At 46.0% G+C, this 17,091-nt stretch overlaps 1 protein-coding gene across 1 annotated transcript in view; it reads left to right on the top strand.

Annotated features, from left to right (window-relative positions):
• Nucleotides 1-17,091, top strand: part of HMCN1 (hemicentin 1) — a 1,072,905-nt gene that overhangs the window by 310,269 nt on the left and 745,545 nt on the right. The window contains exon 11 of the mRNA XM_085601687.1: nucleotides 5,395-5,670. Coding sequence (XP_085457813.1) covers nucleotides 5,395-5,670 — 276 coding nt within the window. The remainder of the gene's footprint in view (nucleotides 1-5,394; nucleotides 5,671-17,091) is intronic.

The following is a 17,091-nucleotide window of genomic DNA, read 5'->3' as shown; positions in this document are numbered from 1 at the left end:
GTCCCCTTTAAGAACAGTCGCTGGCAGCAATGTATCTCTTCTTATTGGACAGCCTCCCAGGATCAGATCACAAGCGACCAGTCTGTGGAGATCTACAAATGCCATGCGGTGCTAAGTGGATCTGGTGGGCGGGTTGCTGTGTTGGCTTCCCATGATGAAAGCATGGACCTCATTTTGGGGTCACCAGGGGTCGCAGTTCTGACTCCTGGCTTTACCCTTGTGACACATGGCAATGCCTTTGCACCCCTGGCTTTAGAGGTTTCAAAATCACTTCTAAGAACACAGGGGTGGCATCCTTGTGGACATCAGAGCTCCAACTTCCTTTACCAGCTATTTTTTATTATACTAATAGCGAATAATAGTGCATTAGTCACTTTTAGTGTAATAAGAACTGGAGCACCTGTAACTGTAACTTTGGCAGCTGAGGTAAGTAAACCAATAGGCCTTTCAAATGTAGTTGTGAGATGTTTGTGGGTATGAGTGTTTATATGAGATAGCGACTGTATATCTGAACGTGTGTGTCTATGTTAGCATGTGCGTGACTGAAAGTGAATGAGGGAGAGAGCACTGCAGGTACGGAGTGAGAATGAGTGAGATTGAGTGTCAGGAATTATGAGGAAGTCAGAGTGAAGGAGAATGAGTAAACATTACAGCAAGTGAGTAAGAATGCATGAGTAAGAATGAGTGAGGGAGTGTTAAAGGGTGGGTGTGAGGGAGTGTGAGTGAAAGTGAGTGAGTAATTGTAACTGAGTAGGAATGAGTGAGTCAGAGTGAGTGAGAATAAGTGAGAATGAATAGGATTGAGCGTAAGTATGAGTGAGTGAAAGAGTGAATGTGAGTGAGCATAAGTTAATGAGTGAGAATGAGTGAGACAGAGTGAGTGAGAATAAGTAATTGAGTGAGAAGGGTGTGTGTGAGTGGAAATGAATGAGAGAGTGTGTACCAGAATGTGTGTGAGTGAGTGAAAGTAACTAAGCGGGATTGAGAATGTGGTGTTATACTTGGATGTTTGACAATGACGTTGATCCTACTATACTGAAGGTAATTCTTGGCTTACAGAAACACTCATGGCAAAATACTCATGCTGGCATACTGAATGTGATTCTTAGCAAGACAGGCACCTGTGACAAACTATTGACACTGGAATACTAGAGGTAATACATGGCATACAAGACACTCATAGCAAAACGTTAGTCATGGCCTACTGAAAGATATTCTTGGCATGGGGGAACACACAGAGGTATGCTGGATTGGCACATTGGAGATCATTGTTTCCAGGGAGGACAATCATGGCATATGAAAGGGGTCAACCTGAAAAAAAGGTAGTCCTGATATACTAGTAGTCATTTTTTGATATATGACCCATGGTATATGAATGGCACTAATAGCAAAATTCTAGTAGTAGCAAGATGTATGTAATTGTTGGCAAAGGGAGCACCCAATGTATGTTGGGGACCCATGAAAAATGCTGGTTCTAGCACAATTGAGTAGGTTTTTAGTTTCTTTTCTTAGACAGCTTTATGCAGGGGCCAAGGCCAAGGTAAGATATGGGGTAGAGGGCCAATGTACCGCTGATTTTAAGATAGGAAAAGGAGTGAGACAGGGTTGTGTCCTCGCTCCCTTCCTTTTTAACCTATATATTAATGGCCTAGAAAAACATCTAGCACAAAACTGTAGTGACCTATCCCAAATAGACTCAAGAACCATCCCGGCACTACTTTATGCTGACAATGCCGTGCTAATGGCTCGTACCCCTCTTGCCCTGCAACGAGTAATTTCTTCATTTGAGAAATATATGTCCAACTTGGGGCTTACTATCAATGTCTCTAAAACTTTTGCTATGACTAGTGGCAGTAGCAATAGCAAGGGTTTAAAGATAATGTTTGTTTATGATAAGCCTATAGAACATACCAAATCGTTTGCTAATTTGGGCATTTTATTTAATAATAAATTAAGTTGGCAACAAGCCGTAAAAGCCAGGAGGGTCCTGTTTGCTGGAACTGTGACTGCCCTACATAATTTTAGTAAGAAATTGGGTAGGAGGCCCCCATCTGAGCTGTTAAAAATTTACAACGCAAAATGTGTCTCTGTTGCCACCTACGGAGCAGGTGTTTGGGGGATTGTTGATGTTGCCTCCCTGCAGACGGTGGAAAATAAATTTTTACGGTTCTTACTGGCAGTCCCGGATTCCATTTCAATTTACATATGTCATGTAGAACTGGGAATTGGTTATCTAGAAGACACTATTAAAATACAACCAATACTCGAATGGCATAGGATTTGGACCTCAGAAAATCTGGCCTTGAATCGCACTATTATTATAGATCTTTTAAAGCTGGAAGGGGCGTCAAGGATTAGATGGCTAACTTATATTAAATCCTTTCTTTGTAAACTGGACCACTGTGAGTTTTATGATTGCGAGAAAGGACCTGAAAAAACTGTGCTTGGACTATTTAAATGATTGCAGACTGGCAACAGAACTGAAGAAAATTTCTGTTCAGGCACATCAGTTGATTTCCACTCATCTTTCAATTCAACCGTATATAACAACTGTTGCTGGAGATTTTTGTTAGTCCGTTTTCGCTTGGGAATTATTCATAGGTTATTAAGTTTTCCTGAGCGGAACGATTGGTCTAAATCTTTATGTAATTGTCCATGTGATGATATATCGATTCAATCTACATTACATGTTGTATTTTTATGTAAATTCTACACGATTCCCAGAAAAAGATGGATTCCGCCGGTTTTGAAATCCTTTGGTTTTAGGCATTGTCGACCTGCATTTTTAGCCCTGCAAATGTTAGACTCGGCCTCTGTAGTAGCTTCTGTTAATGCATTCTTAAAATTCATTTTTAAATCAAGGAATCAACTGTTAATGTAGCTATGTTTATTGCCTTTTTATGCACTGTGTATTTTTGCTTTTATGATTAATGATTTTAATCGAATAAAGCTGTATTGATTGATTGAGTAGGTTTTTCACATGTGAACATGTTGCTCCCCATGTGAAAAAAACTAAGATTAACCTTATTAATGTTGTTTTTAGTTTCTTTCTTCTCTCACCTAGCGGCCGGCACAGATCTGGGGTGGCGGGGCAGGGGGTGAGGGGCAAGGGGGTGTAAAAAATAGAAAAAGGCACTTACCTCCTCGCCGCTCCGTCCCACGTCATCTCTCCTCCGCCAAACAGGAAGCAGCCAGGCTCCCCTAAGCCAATCACAATGCTGTAATGCAAGTTGTGATTGGTTCGAGCGTTGTAGTTTGGCGCTCAGACGGGGACTGGGGGCCTGGGCATGTTCACACCCAGGCTGTAATTCAGCCTGGGTGGAGAACATGCTAAGTGAGCATGACTGTTTTGCCGGCGTGTGAACACGTACAATATTGAAAACTTGACACAATATTGCAGGGATTCAAATATGAACAAAATTTCCAAAGGATTGTCTGCTTAGAGTGTTAATTTTCACAAGCAAATAATAAGGGAAATAACCATCAAAAGATTTCCCACAAATAAACATGCCACAGTATTTAGTCTGCTATTTTCTTTTTTTTAATGAACAGGGAGATTCCAGTTAGAAAGTGTAGATGGTGTTGCTAGGTTGGAAGCTTGAGTAGCAGCACCCCCCCTCTTTAGATCCTCAATGCGCGGTATCGAGAATTTAAAGGGAGCAGGTATGTATGGTCCCTCTTTAAAGTTGGTCGCCAGGATTTCCTGCTCTTGCAAGACTCCCCATATGTCACAGAAGTTCGGGTTTGAAGTGCACGAGATAGTGCTTTTGATTTTTTAAGAGCCTTAGTGTAGGAGGTCAGTTCCACCTAAACCGCTTCAGCCAAGAAAAATACTGAGTAAATTTAAGTCACAGGTGTTCCCCATATATGGTTACCGTATGGATTACTCCACCACTTCCTTTGTATTAACTGGAAAGAAGTCTCCTTGCAGCCTTAAGTGATCTCCAAGAAAGGCGACTGGGAGTGTCTGAGTTTAGTTTCATTAAGGTAACTATGGTTCTTGAGAGTGAGCCCTGACACAACCAGCCGCGGCCAGTGCAGGTAAGAGCGGTGGAGAGGTGGAACCGGGTGGGGTTTTATTTCGACAGATGACGATGAGGGGAAATCAAGGCAACACCGATAGTGCTCCAGTATGGGAGACTAATTATACGACACTGGGAGGAATCTGAACAGCCACGAAAGTGAATGAGCCAGGATGAGCCGGCAAGGCGACCGCGAGCATGCTAATGTAAACAAGCGCGCGCATGTCCCTTATTACAACAAGCGCTGAAAGACAAGCGTTTACCTTATGCGCTGAAAGTGCAAAGGGACCTATATATCCCAGATTCTGGCCATGGCACACATGTCCCCACGTCACCGCCCTGCAGTTACTCCTACTACCGACCGCGGCTGCACTCCACCACTATCAAAGCTCACCAGTCTAAATGCCAGAATCACCCTGTATTTGCGGCATAATTTTAGCGTGGGAGCACGAGCACAGCACTTGTGATTTGTGCAATTGTTTTTTTTAGTGAAATGCGTCTGTGCGGCTAAAAGGGATGTGAGGACACAAAACATGCTAAAAAATAGTTTTAGATGCTGTTTTGCATGCCACGTAATTGTGTGTAATATTGCAGAATATTATGTAATTATGCAAAAGCAAATGCCACAAATTTCGATCACCCCTAATAAAACCATATATGTTTTTAAACCAGCTCTTGCAATGTTTCGTTATTGTGAGCACATGAAAAATTGTGTTTATAAAAAAAACATTCACTTCTGTGCTTCACACGAATAATAGTGGCTTGCAAATAATCATCATATCACAATATATCAATAATAAGGAATAATGTAATCCAGTTACATAGTTCATGTTCAAATATGGTCTATATCAATTACTGGATGTGGACATAACTACTGTTGTTTTTTTAAGGTCGGTTTCTCCCTCTCCCCATGATTTATCAATACATTTATTTTTCCATCACACATTAGAGTAACTATTAAATCATGTGTCTGTGTTGTTACAGAATCATGCAGTTATTGTAGAAATTCAGCAATGTCAATTATTGTGATGTCATCGGGTTAATGGCATGTCACATCACTTCCTGGGGTGGGTCAGTGTGAATGGTCATATGATGTCACTTCCAGTGATGTCACCGATGCCAAAGTGTCTGTGATGTCACTTCTGCTACCCCTGGCATTTTGGTGAATCGGCGACCATGATGAAGGTTCCAAAATGTATTTATCAGTAGACTTTACCTGACAGAAAACATGGAGCGCCAAAGATACCAGGACTTCTCCTGATTGACAACTGTAACTGCTTTGAAAACTTGGAGTAATCACTTTGATGGCTCACAGTTTAGCACTTGATAAAAATATAATTAAACTCCTTTCTCTTTCATCCTTTCTATGCAGAGCCACCACCAGTGATTCAGGTGCCCAACAATGTCACAGTGACTCCTGGAGAACGGGCCATCCTGACGTGCTTGACTCAAAGTACGGTGCGCTATAATCTCACCTGGCTCCGCAATAATCTGGACCTGAAGATGATTGACCCACCTAGGATTAAAATGATGAGCAACCTCTCATTGGAAATCAAAGCCATAAAGCTCAGTGATGCTGGAGAGTACAGCTGCTTTGCCTCTAATGAAGGGGGAAGTACCCTGGCTTCTGTTTTCCTCACTGTACAAGGTATGTTAAAAATATGAACAGTCTGTTGCTCTTGGATGTATTTTCAGTGCTTTACAATTATACACACAGTATAGCCTACATCATATTAACACTATACACCATGAAGCATGGCTTAGTCTACATTGGGGCTTACACTAATCATTTCTCCACATTGATGAGGGAAATTATTGTGATAATTCAAACAATGCACTGGGAAAATTTACTATTATTTCATGAAATGCAGGTGTATTTGTTTAGGGTACCTCAATGTGGGAGTTGATAGTTTCTCCTGTCTCTCGATTTGTCTCCTGATTGTTATTTCAGAAGGGCTGTACATTTGACAATTGTTGTTTAATTTAGAAACATAGCTGAATTGGGAGTTGGTAGTTAGACAGGCTTAGGGATTTTGGTGATAATAGCTAAGTCAGACCTGCTTCCAGGTGTCTTATTAGAAGTACATATATTATTTGCTCTGGCATTCCATGCAAATTGTTACTGCCTATGCACTAGTTGAGCTGGAGAATGGCCCCCTGCATTACTCTGGAGAGTGTGTGTCCCTGTCTCGAGTTCCATATAGGAAGTTGTAATTTATTTAATCCTACTCAGTAAGCACAACAATCATGTGTGTGCTGGACGCATCTGTATAACTATGCCTTAGGTCCAGAGCATGGGCCTGTGTTCTGGAGGAGGGGTGCATCAAGTCCACCTTCCTGACTGATCTTGACTACTGCCAGCTTGCTATGCTGTAGAGGTCTGACAGCGGTGAACACAATATTAATTATACAGGCAAAGCAGGCCTTTTTACCTGCCCCTGCCAGATAAAGGTGTCTATTGGCCACCTTTTTTTATTGGTTTTCTAGTCCTCTGAAACTGGGTGCATTGCCCATCCATTTGGGATACACTTGTCCCATGATCATATTTATCCTCATATTTAGAAGATGTGTGTGGAGCATGTGCAACACGTGGCCATAGGCACACGGCAATCCATTTGGTATTTGCTACAACCAAGTGGTGCCTAACATAGAGGGTTGGAGACCTGCAGTTCACAAAATGAAGATATCAACTGCAGGGCTCTTCCAGTGCATCCAGGGAGAGCGGAGACAGAGGGACCATTTGAAGCCGAGGGAGGTTCCCTTCCTTTTCCTGCCCCATCATTCACTATAAGGGCACCCCCATAGGTTAAAAGGTGGTTTAGCCTCTTTTGCACCCTTGTACTCTAGCACCTCCTTGTAACAAAAATCTTGGTTTGACGAGTCTGAATATAATAAGCAAAAAGGTCACAACAGCCGAGTACTGGTCTCACTACTAACTGTTGGAATACACAACTTCTGTCTGCAACTTTGGCATAATGATGAGAGAGAAGCTTCCTGCCAGTGGGCCAAGATTTCTCTATCGGTGTCTGGGGTTTCAACTAAGTGGTGGCTAAATAATTATTTTGTGCTCCATGGTTGGAATATCCGCTGCCAACACACCTTGCCTGGTTCCGGGCCAGACAATGTGAAGTTCAATAGCATGCCAACAGAGGCTAGTTTGGAGCATGTCTTGAAGGGTAGAATTCACTGGCTGCTGAGGATAGGCTTTGAAGATACCCTTGCAAATGAAAACAGTATCTAGAAAAGGAGAACGACAAAAGAGCTGAGGACGCTCTGAACTGTAGTGGCCACTGTAGCCCAGGGAGGACCTACACCACTCATGACAATGGGTAAGATCCAAGTGACCCTAATGCACCTACAGCTTGTGCTGTTCCATGTAAGTGCCTGAGATAGAGGGGCCTTCAAGAAGATCAACAAAATGCTTATTGAGTGATCTCATTACTAGACACAACCACCTAGAAGCACAAGTATGATGCCATGGAGCAGGACTCAAACAACCATAAGCAGTGTGAAACTGCACAGCTTCTCCACTGCTAGTTCTGATGCTCCCGACACTGCACACTGGAACCAAATCAGCCGGGCTGGCGAAAAGAGCAGGTGAGCCCAGTTCGCTGTGCACACCGCCTTGAGTGGCAAGGCTGCTGACCAGCAACAAACTGCAGACCGGTCCTGTCCTAGCAAACCACAACAGAGAACTGTGAGGTCCTGCGTAATTAGGACCCATAAGATATGTGGAGGAACAATCACATATTTTTGGGGACTTCAAATGTTAAATGATGGGCAGAGGGGCGAAATGAGTCAACAGAGCTTCCCATGAACAACTCTCCAGTGATTGCACTCAGTAGGAGAAAAACCAAGGAGTGTTATGACATACTACATCCCACATTCTATAGCGAACAGTTTACACTAAACCGCAGAGTGCCATAGTTACTCAGTTACAGTTGGCATATCACTTGTAATGCCCTCCAATGATTAAGTGTAATAATTATGCTGCGTGGTAATAATAAACAACTTTTATGTTACAAACCAAGGTACTGTTTGAACAGGGATTTGTTTTTTATCAGATGTTTTATTGATTTCTGAGTCGCTAACTCTACGCCACCTCCCGGGGTAAGCCTTGGACTACTTGATCCTATCCTGGAGATCAGGGTCTAAAGGGGTGTACCTAGTGCTCTGTTTAGGGTTTCATAATAAGCTAAGAAGATGAGTGTCAAAAGGCCATGATTGACACAGTTTGAACCAAGTCACACCTGAATGCCCTGGGACTTCTGAAAAGATTCCCACAACTGTAGTGTGGGACCAGATGAAATATAAAAAACACAACCACACTTAGGCCATGATTGGCTGTAAAATGCTGATGAGAGATGCACACCCACAAATTTGTGCCAGTGTATGTTAAACACATTAGCAGGTTCACAAATTTGCATATAAATCAGGGTTTCACACGTCAGAATGGAGAATAAAGTACAAAGGGACTTATTCATAAGCCCCTTGCACCGCTGGTATGTCACTTTTTGTTACGCACCAGCGGGGCATTTTTCTGCCCCATATTAACAAGGTCACGTAAAGCCACCCTGCGTGGCTTTTCATGTACTTGTAAATACGGCCTCTTTTCACACAGCACTTTGCATGAAAGGGGCGTGCCATGGGTGTTGCTGTGGGTGCTCCCACCTAACACCCACGGCTTCTGCCACATTCCCAGATTTGCAACCTTCTGTAAAACCTGTCAGAATGCTACTCCTCCCCAGGGGAGGCTTAGGGAGGAGCATAAAGGAAAAAACTTTCATTTCTCGCAGTTTTTTCCTCTTTCTATGCATGCTGCATTCTGCAGCACACATAGAAAGAGGAAATCATCTCTTGTTAATCTTTTTGCGCAGGAAAGTGCCCCTTCCTGCATAAAACCAATCTCCGTTGAAACGCAGACACCCTTGCACCATGGTGCAAGGGTGCCTACTTTGGCGCATGGCAGCAAGGAGAAAGCACAGGGATGCAACATATTATTGTAAATATTTTGCATCCCTGTGCTTTGAAAGTGACTCAGTGCAGCGCAGCCAAATGGCTTTGCTGTGCCGCGCTGAGCCATTTTCTTGTAGATCAGGCCCTAAGAGAGCACTGTATTCCCCATTCTGAGATGCACAAACAGTGCATCAGAGCGTTTTCCTCCTACGAATTGCATGTTTGTCCTTGAAAAGGTTATATACAGGATCTCTCTTTGGTAAAAGGACTTGCTTATTTTCTGGGGACTCTTCTTCAGGGTACATCAATGGTCGGGCTTGGCTCTTTCACAAACTTTGGACCTTTTGCACCACTTGGGATAAGGATGGTGGTCTACTAGAACTTACTCTTTGCAGCACGGAGGTCAAACCCCAGTAGACATGACTCAAAGGGACAATTTATAAGATATCTTGGGCACCACTTGCCTACTATGATTCATTTCTAAATATCTTTTTAAAGGGCAACCAAATATCCGCGTTGATTATGAATATGAGGAAAGCTTAACCGTAGGACAGCACAGCACACATTACTAGATTGATTATTGTTTTCCTGGGAAATCTTTAATACCCACAAGTAAATTCCAGATGTATGTTTCGTCATGGTTGCACGCCCCTTACTGAATAAGAAATGTGCAGCTACTAGGACCCAATAGCTATCCCTTACAAGTGCAAAAGTTCAATTGAATAGAAGTTTGCATGTCCAGATGTATTGTGTAAAAATCAATGACATCAGATAGAGTGATCTAGTGGGTAACAGCAGCTCCCCTTAACCTTCCCTCTGGTGCCAATGGCATTGTCCTTGCTACCCCCAATGTTTGGGGCCCTGTTGACAGCGGCAGCAAGAGAAAGTAAACAGGGCTCTGAGAGATGTGTTTACTTTCTGTAGCTTCTGTTCCTTGCTCATCTCCTTGCCTTTCAGCAGCAAATGACCGGCGCCCCCCGCGCCTAGAGGCGGGGCGCCCTTAGTAGCGCCACGGGACTGGACCTTCCCCCAGGGCAGGAAAAGGGGGCTGAACGAAGTGACGTCGTCAGGGCGCGCTGGAAGGCTTATTTGAATCTGCGCCCTGCGATCCTCAGCCTCTTTGTCCCTTCCAACCTCCGGCAAGCTGCAGGGGCACATCGTCGACGTCGGGGGAGTCGAGTCGGCGGAGTGTTGCGTGTGGCACAGGAGGTTTGAGGGGGCCTAGGCGTAGCTACATGGGGTCTGTTGCGATCGGATTTTTTAATTAACTAATTTCATTTTGAGTGTTTCGCGGATATTTCCTATGAAGGCCACATTGTGATAGGGTTCATACTGTTCATAGGCGTCTTGCTGCGATATGCGAGGGGACATCCACCTCCCTAGTTGTAGTAATTGTTCGTGCTCTACAAATGTGGTTTATTATTGAGGGTATTCACGCTAAAAGTTTTGAATAATATTTCGGTGTGCACATTATGGAGTGTTACATGCGGGGGAAGCGCCGTTGTTTCGCGTGTAATTCCATATAAAAGAGCGCGTTGTGTGAGGAACCATACGTGAGAGGGAATTCATGAGGGGGGGAGTGCGAGCGCGCCAGGGAGCGTCTCGCCCTGTGGCGGTAAAACAACTGGATGGCCCCCAGAAAGGGGTAGGAGCCACATGTGCAGAGGGTAGGCGGAAGGGGGGATTGGCCTGCTGGTGGTCCCTGACTCTTCTGCCCTAACCCACAACCTATGGACTGAGGTGAACCCTGGGGAGGCTGCCTGAGTGCAGGTACCCCGGTGGGCATGCCAGTGTGCCATGAGGGGCCCTGGTTTACAAGAAGTGCAACTGTTCGCTGTAGCGCGTTGGGGCCTCCTGGCACAATGTGCACAGTGGAGTGGGGGCTTGGTGGGCCGAGATGGCCAAGTTCAAGTGTATGGCCAAGTTCAAGAGTTCAAATGTAATCTGGTGCATATCTTCTTTACTGCCTTTGACAGGCCAAGGCCACTAAAGTGTACGGCCAAGCTCAAGTTCAAGTGTAACGGCCAAGCTCAAGTTCAAGTGTAATGTTGTGCCTAATTGCCCGGCAGCCTTCGTCAAGTTAATACCACTAAAGAGTGATGCTTTGATAATTCTATATCCAAAGAGATAATGTTACTCTCGTGTTGGTCACTGGTGAATTACCTGTTTGTGAATAAAAGGCTACGCCATGAACAACACGCTCTGTTTCTGAGAGTCCTTGGGCAAATGGGAAGAGTGAATGTCACGTTGTGCGCCTACTATGACCGGCGCCCCCCGCGCCTAGAGGCGGGGCGCCCTTAGTAGCGCCACGGGACTGGACCTTCCCCCAGGGCAGGAAAAGGGGGCTGAACGAAGTAACGTCGTCAGGGCGCGCTGGAAGGCTTATTTGAATCTGCGCCCTGCGATCCTCAGCCTCTTTGTCCCTTCCAACCTCCGGCAAGCTGCAGGGGCACATCGTCGACCACCCACCCACCCGGCAAGAGAGCGAGGGCGGAACAGTGACAGCTAAACAAGCAAGCGCAACAATGGCGGTAAAACAACTGGATGGCCCCCAGAAAGGGGTAGGAGCCACATGTGCAGAGGGTAGGCGGAAGGGGGGATTGGCCTGCTGGTGGTCCCTGACTCTTCTGCCCTAACCCACAACCTACGGACTGAGGTGAACCCTGGGGAGGCTGCCTGAGTGCAGGTACCCCGGTGGGCATGCCAGTGTGCCATGAGGGGCCCTGGTTTACAAGAAGTGCAACTGTTCGCTGTAGCGCGTTGGGGCCTCCTGGCACAATGTGCACAGCGGAGTGGGGGCTTGGTGGGCCGAGATGGCCAAGTTCAAGTGTATGGCCAAGTTCAAGAGTTCAAATGTAATCTGGTGCATATCTTCTTTACTGCCTTTGACAGGCCAAGGCCACTAAAGTGTACGGCCAAGCTCAAGTTCAAGTGTAACGGCCAAGCTCAAGTTCAAGTGTAATGTTGTGCCTAATTGCCCGGCAGCCTTCGTCAAATTAATACCACTAAAGAGTGATGCTTTGATAATTCTATATCCAAAGAGATAATGTTACTCTCGTGTTGGTCACTGGTGAATTACCTGTTCGTGAATAAAAGGCTACGCCATGAACAACACGCTCTGTTTCTGAGAGTCCTTGGGCAAATGGGAAGAGTGAATGTCACGTTGTGCGCCTACTATAGGAGTGATGCAACCCACTGATGCTATTTGTAGTCAGTATGTAATGTCGCTTCTGCTTCTTCTGGTGTTATGTTGAATCAACGTCTATGTCACGAAAAGCCCATTGATCTCCCCATGGGTCCTTTAGTAGATCCTGTTGCGGTTGTTGCCGTGCGCTGATGGCGGGGGTGGGTGGGTTTTCCTGGGTTTGTAGTGTTTTAAGGGTGGGGTGTTCTTTTTGGGTTTATAGGCTTGTTTGGAAAAGCAGATGACGGACAATGGGTCCTCCAGGCCAGCTCCGACATCCTTCTGAGCCCCCACTGAATTCCGCCGCCCGACCCCAGGGTTGTGGGCTAAATGGCTGTGTAAGCGACTCATGGTGGGGGGACGGAGGGTTGTATCTCATTGATATGGCTTGATATATAATGCTGACCGATTATGTAACGATTTACTGATTCCTGCAATAAAAATAATTAAAAAAAAAAAAAACAATGTCACGAAAAGCCCTGGAATTTGCTAATTTAGCACTTACTAAATTGTCACAGCACAAGCTATGCATACGGAATCATTCACAATACTTTATTAATTCTGCCCCAAATGGCTTACCATAAATATTGGAAGGGTGTTTAAATCTATGAGCCTTATTACGAATATAGGTGCTATTTATCGCAACTGATAGAGAACGATGCCACTTGGTGCGTTATTTATCGGGTGCAATAAATAACATCTATTATGAGTTTGTGAGGAATAAAATTCAGATTTTTGTGTTTAACTCACAAAAATCCACACGATATGGTAAATGCTCTACACTTGTCCCCCATTAAATTTCGGCCAAAATTTAACGAAGTTTGAGTTACTTAACACATCCAGGAATTATCAGATATGTTAAATAAATCCAAACTCATACTTCCGTCCCATGCGTAAACAGGGTTTACAAACGGGTTGGAATTAACCGAGTCACTTGTAATCAGGCCCTGTGTCACTCCATTGAGGCATCCAATGTTTATTTGGCCTCATATTAAATTTCTTTGAGATGTCTGAAGAGATCTTGCTCAGTTCATGAAGGGGACCTGAACCTACAACTCTGAATACAATTAAGACTCTGAAAATGCAGCTTGCAGCACATGCATTCTTTTAACAAGGTCACTGCCATGAGCTATTTGTACAGAATGATATGGCATTGTTGGAAGAGAAATGAAAATAGAACACACATCCCCTTATTGACATTTGCACACTAAACAAATTCATGCGTATGTTCAGCTGGAGGTCTATAGGCTTTCTTTCTATTAACTCAAGCACTAAGGGTGCTGAGACACAAAACTCAGGACTTGCTGCCAAATGCTGTGGCAGGAGATATGTTCACCTGGGGCCGTATTATACATTATGTCCTGGGGCACAACGGGCGTGTGCACCCGCTTTGTGGGACCCTGCAGCACAATGGTATTACAGAAAGGCCCGCAGACGCTTTTGCGTGCCCTTCTGCAATACTGATAGCGCTGGAGCACATAAAGTGCTAGCACTATCATGAGAGGGCATTCCCTCATTTGCATGGGGGCGTGGCCACATGCAAAATTGGGAATTCCTATGCTTCTGCGCCCGCACCATATCACCGAAGTGGGAGCAAGGACAAACGTGCCATTAGGAGTGCACATTCAGTGAGCCTCCTAAAGGCAGCCCTCTGGGGTGGGGGAGAAATGGTCCCATGGACCCTACAAACGTCCCCATGCAGGTGGATGCAGTTACTCACTGAACCCGCCTGCAAGGGGAGCTTTCGCCCCTCTTCAAAGTGCTGGTGGCATGCTACCTGCACTATAAAACACAGAGCGGCTTCGAAGCTGTTGCTCCTTATTTCACTTGAATGTGCTGTCCCCAGGACAGAAAAGTTCACGGCTGCCCTGGGGGCAGCACATTCTGCATAATAGCGTGCACTTTGCCTGTTTGCGCCTGGCTCAACCTTTTGAAAGGTGCGCCGTGGTACAAACAGGGAAAGTGCGCTGTATATATAATACGGCCCCAGTTTAGCCCTAAAGCAATCAAAAGGACCTCAACGCTAAGGGATGGGATGAATAAAAGTTATTTCATCTGGGCAGAATCCGCCATGATAAGTCAGCACACACCATAGGAACATATTAGCCCTTCACTCTGTTATTCATGCGTTTTGTCATCAGTTCTTGCTTTTGTGAAATCTTTCCGTGCTTCATAATGTTTCGATACTACAGTGAGTTTTATTTAATGTGCCTTAAAGCTAAGTATTACAACAAACAAATGATGGACGGAATGCTGACAATGCAGACATTCTCCCCCAGTCAAGAGATCTGGGTTAAATCCATCGTTCTTTTGCCCACTACACCACCCCAGTTTAGACATGGCCATATGCAAATCAGTCTTGACCCTGTGCCTCATGGGAACAGTCCAGCCCGAACTGCCAAGCCATGTCTTCCCTGGACCGGAATCAAGCATCCTAGGACCGGTTTCTGGCTATCAGCCGTCATCAGCCAGGATAGCTTGACTCCAGTGGCGTAGTGAGCACGGGTCCCACGTCTGGGAATACCCATCCCACTTAGGGCGAAAAGCGTTACAACAAACAAATGATGGACGGAATGCTGACAATGCAGACATTCTCCCCCAGTCAAGAGATCTGGGTTAAATCCATCGTTCTTTTGCCCACTACACCACCCCAGTTTAGACATGGCCATATGCAAATCAGTCTTGACCCTGTGCCTCATGGGAACAGTCCAGCCCGAACTGCCAAGCCATGTCTTCCCTGGACCGGAATCAAGCATCCTAGGACCGGTTTCTGGCTATCAGCCGTCATCAGCCAGGATAGCTTGACTCCAGTGGCGTAGTGAGCACGGGTCCCACGTCTGGGAATACCCATCCCACTTAGGGCGAAAAGCGTTACAACAAACAAATGATGGACGGAATGCTGACAATGCAGACATTCTCCCCCAGTCAAGAGATCTGGGTTAAATCCATCGTTCTTTTGCCCACTACACCACCCCAGTTTAGACATGGCCATATGCAAATCAGTCTTGACCCTGTGCCTCATGGGAACAGTCCAGCCCGAACTGCCAAGCCATGTCTTCCCTGGACCGGAATCAAGCATCCTAGGACCGGTTTCTGGCTATCAGCCGTCATCAGCCAGGATAGCTTGACTCCAGTGGCGTAGTGAGCACGGGTCCCACGTCTGGGAATACCCATCCCACTTAGGGCGAAAAGCGTTACAACAAACAAATGATGGACGGAATGCTGACAATGCAGACATTCTCCCCCAGTCAAGAGATCTGGGTTAAATCCATCGTTCTTTTGCCCACTACACCACCCCAGTTTAGACATGGCCATATGCAAATCAGTCTTGACCCTGTGCCTCATGGGAACAGTCCAGCCCGAACTGCCAAGCCATGTCTTCCCTGGACCGGAATCAAGCATCCTAGGACCGGTTTCTGGCTATCAGCCGTCATCAGCCAGGATAGCTTGACTCCAGTGGCGTAGTGAGCACGGGTCCCACGTCTGGGAATACCCATCCCACTTAGGGCGAAAAGCGTTACAACAAACAAATGATGGACGGAATGCTGACAATGCAGACATTCTCCCCCAGTCAAGAGATCTGGGTTAAATCCATCGTTCTTTTGCCCACTACACCACCCCAGTTTAGACATGGCCATATGCAAATCAGTCTTGACCCTGTGCCTCATGGGAACAGTCCAGCCCGAACTGCCAAGCCATGTCTTCCCTGGACCGGAATCAAGCATCCTAGGACCGGTTTCTGGCTATCAGCCGTCATCAGCCAGGATAGCTTGACTCCAGTGGCGTAGTGAGCACGGGTCCCACGTCTGGGAATACCCATCCCACTTAGGGCGAAAAGCGTTACAACAAACAAATGATGGACGGAATGCTGACAATGCAGACATTCTCCCCCAGTCAAGAGATCTGGGTTAAATCCATCGTTCTTTTGCCCACTACACCACCCCAGTTTAGACATGGCCATATGCAAATCAGTCTTGACCCTGTGCCTCATGGGAACAGTCCAGCCCGAACTGCCAAGCCATGTCTTCCCTGGACCGGAATCAAGCATCCTAGGACCGGTTTCTGGCTATCAGCCGTCATCAGCCAGGATAGCTTGACTCCAGTGGCGTAGTGAGCACGGGTCCCACGTCTGGGAATACCCATCCCACTTAGGGCAAAAAGCGTTACAACAAACAAATGATGGACGGAATGCTGACAATGCAGACATTCTCCCCCAGTCAAGAGATCTGGGTTAAATCCATCGTTCTTTTGCCCACTACACCACCCCAGTTTAGACATGGCCATATGCAAATCAGTCTTGACCCTGTGCCTCATGGGAACAGTCCAGCCCGAACTGCCAAGCCATGTCTTCCCTGGACCGGAATCAAGCATCCTAGGACCGGTTTCTGGCTATCAGCCGTCATCAGCCAGGATAGCTTGACTCCAGTGGCGTAGTGAGCACGGGTCCCACGTCTGGGAATACCCATCCCACTTAGGGCGAAAAGCGTTACAACAAACAAATGATGGACGGAATGCTGACAATGCAGACATTCTCCCCCAGTCAAGAGATCTGGGTTAAATCCATCGTTCTTTTGCCCACTACACCACCCCAGTTTAGACATGGCCATATGCAAATCAGTCTTGGCCCTGTGCCTCATGGGAACAGTCCAGCCCGAACTGCCAAGCCATGTCTTCCCTGGACCGGAATCAAGCATCCTAGGACCGGTTTCTGGCTATCAGCCGTCATCAGCCAGGATAGCTTGACTCCAGTGGCGTAGTGAGCACGGGTCCCACGTCTGGGAATACCCATCCCACTTAGGGCGAAAAGCGTTACAACAAACAAATGATGGACGGAATGCTGACAATGCAGACATTCTCCCCCAGTCAAGAGATCTGGGTTAAATCCATCGTTCTTTTGCCCACTACACCACCCCAGTTTAGACATGGCCA

The sequence above is a fragment of the Triturus cristatus genome, chromosome 4_2, assembly GCF_964204655.1.
Source record: "Triturus cristatus chromosome 4_2, aTriCri1.1, whole genome shotgun sequence".
In the NCBI taxonomy this organism is placed as follows: Eukaryota; Metazoa; Chordata; class Amphibia; order Caudata; family Salamandridae; genus Triturus; species Triturus cristatus.
This window is presented reverse-complemented; position numbering and strand designations above follow the sequence as displayed.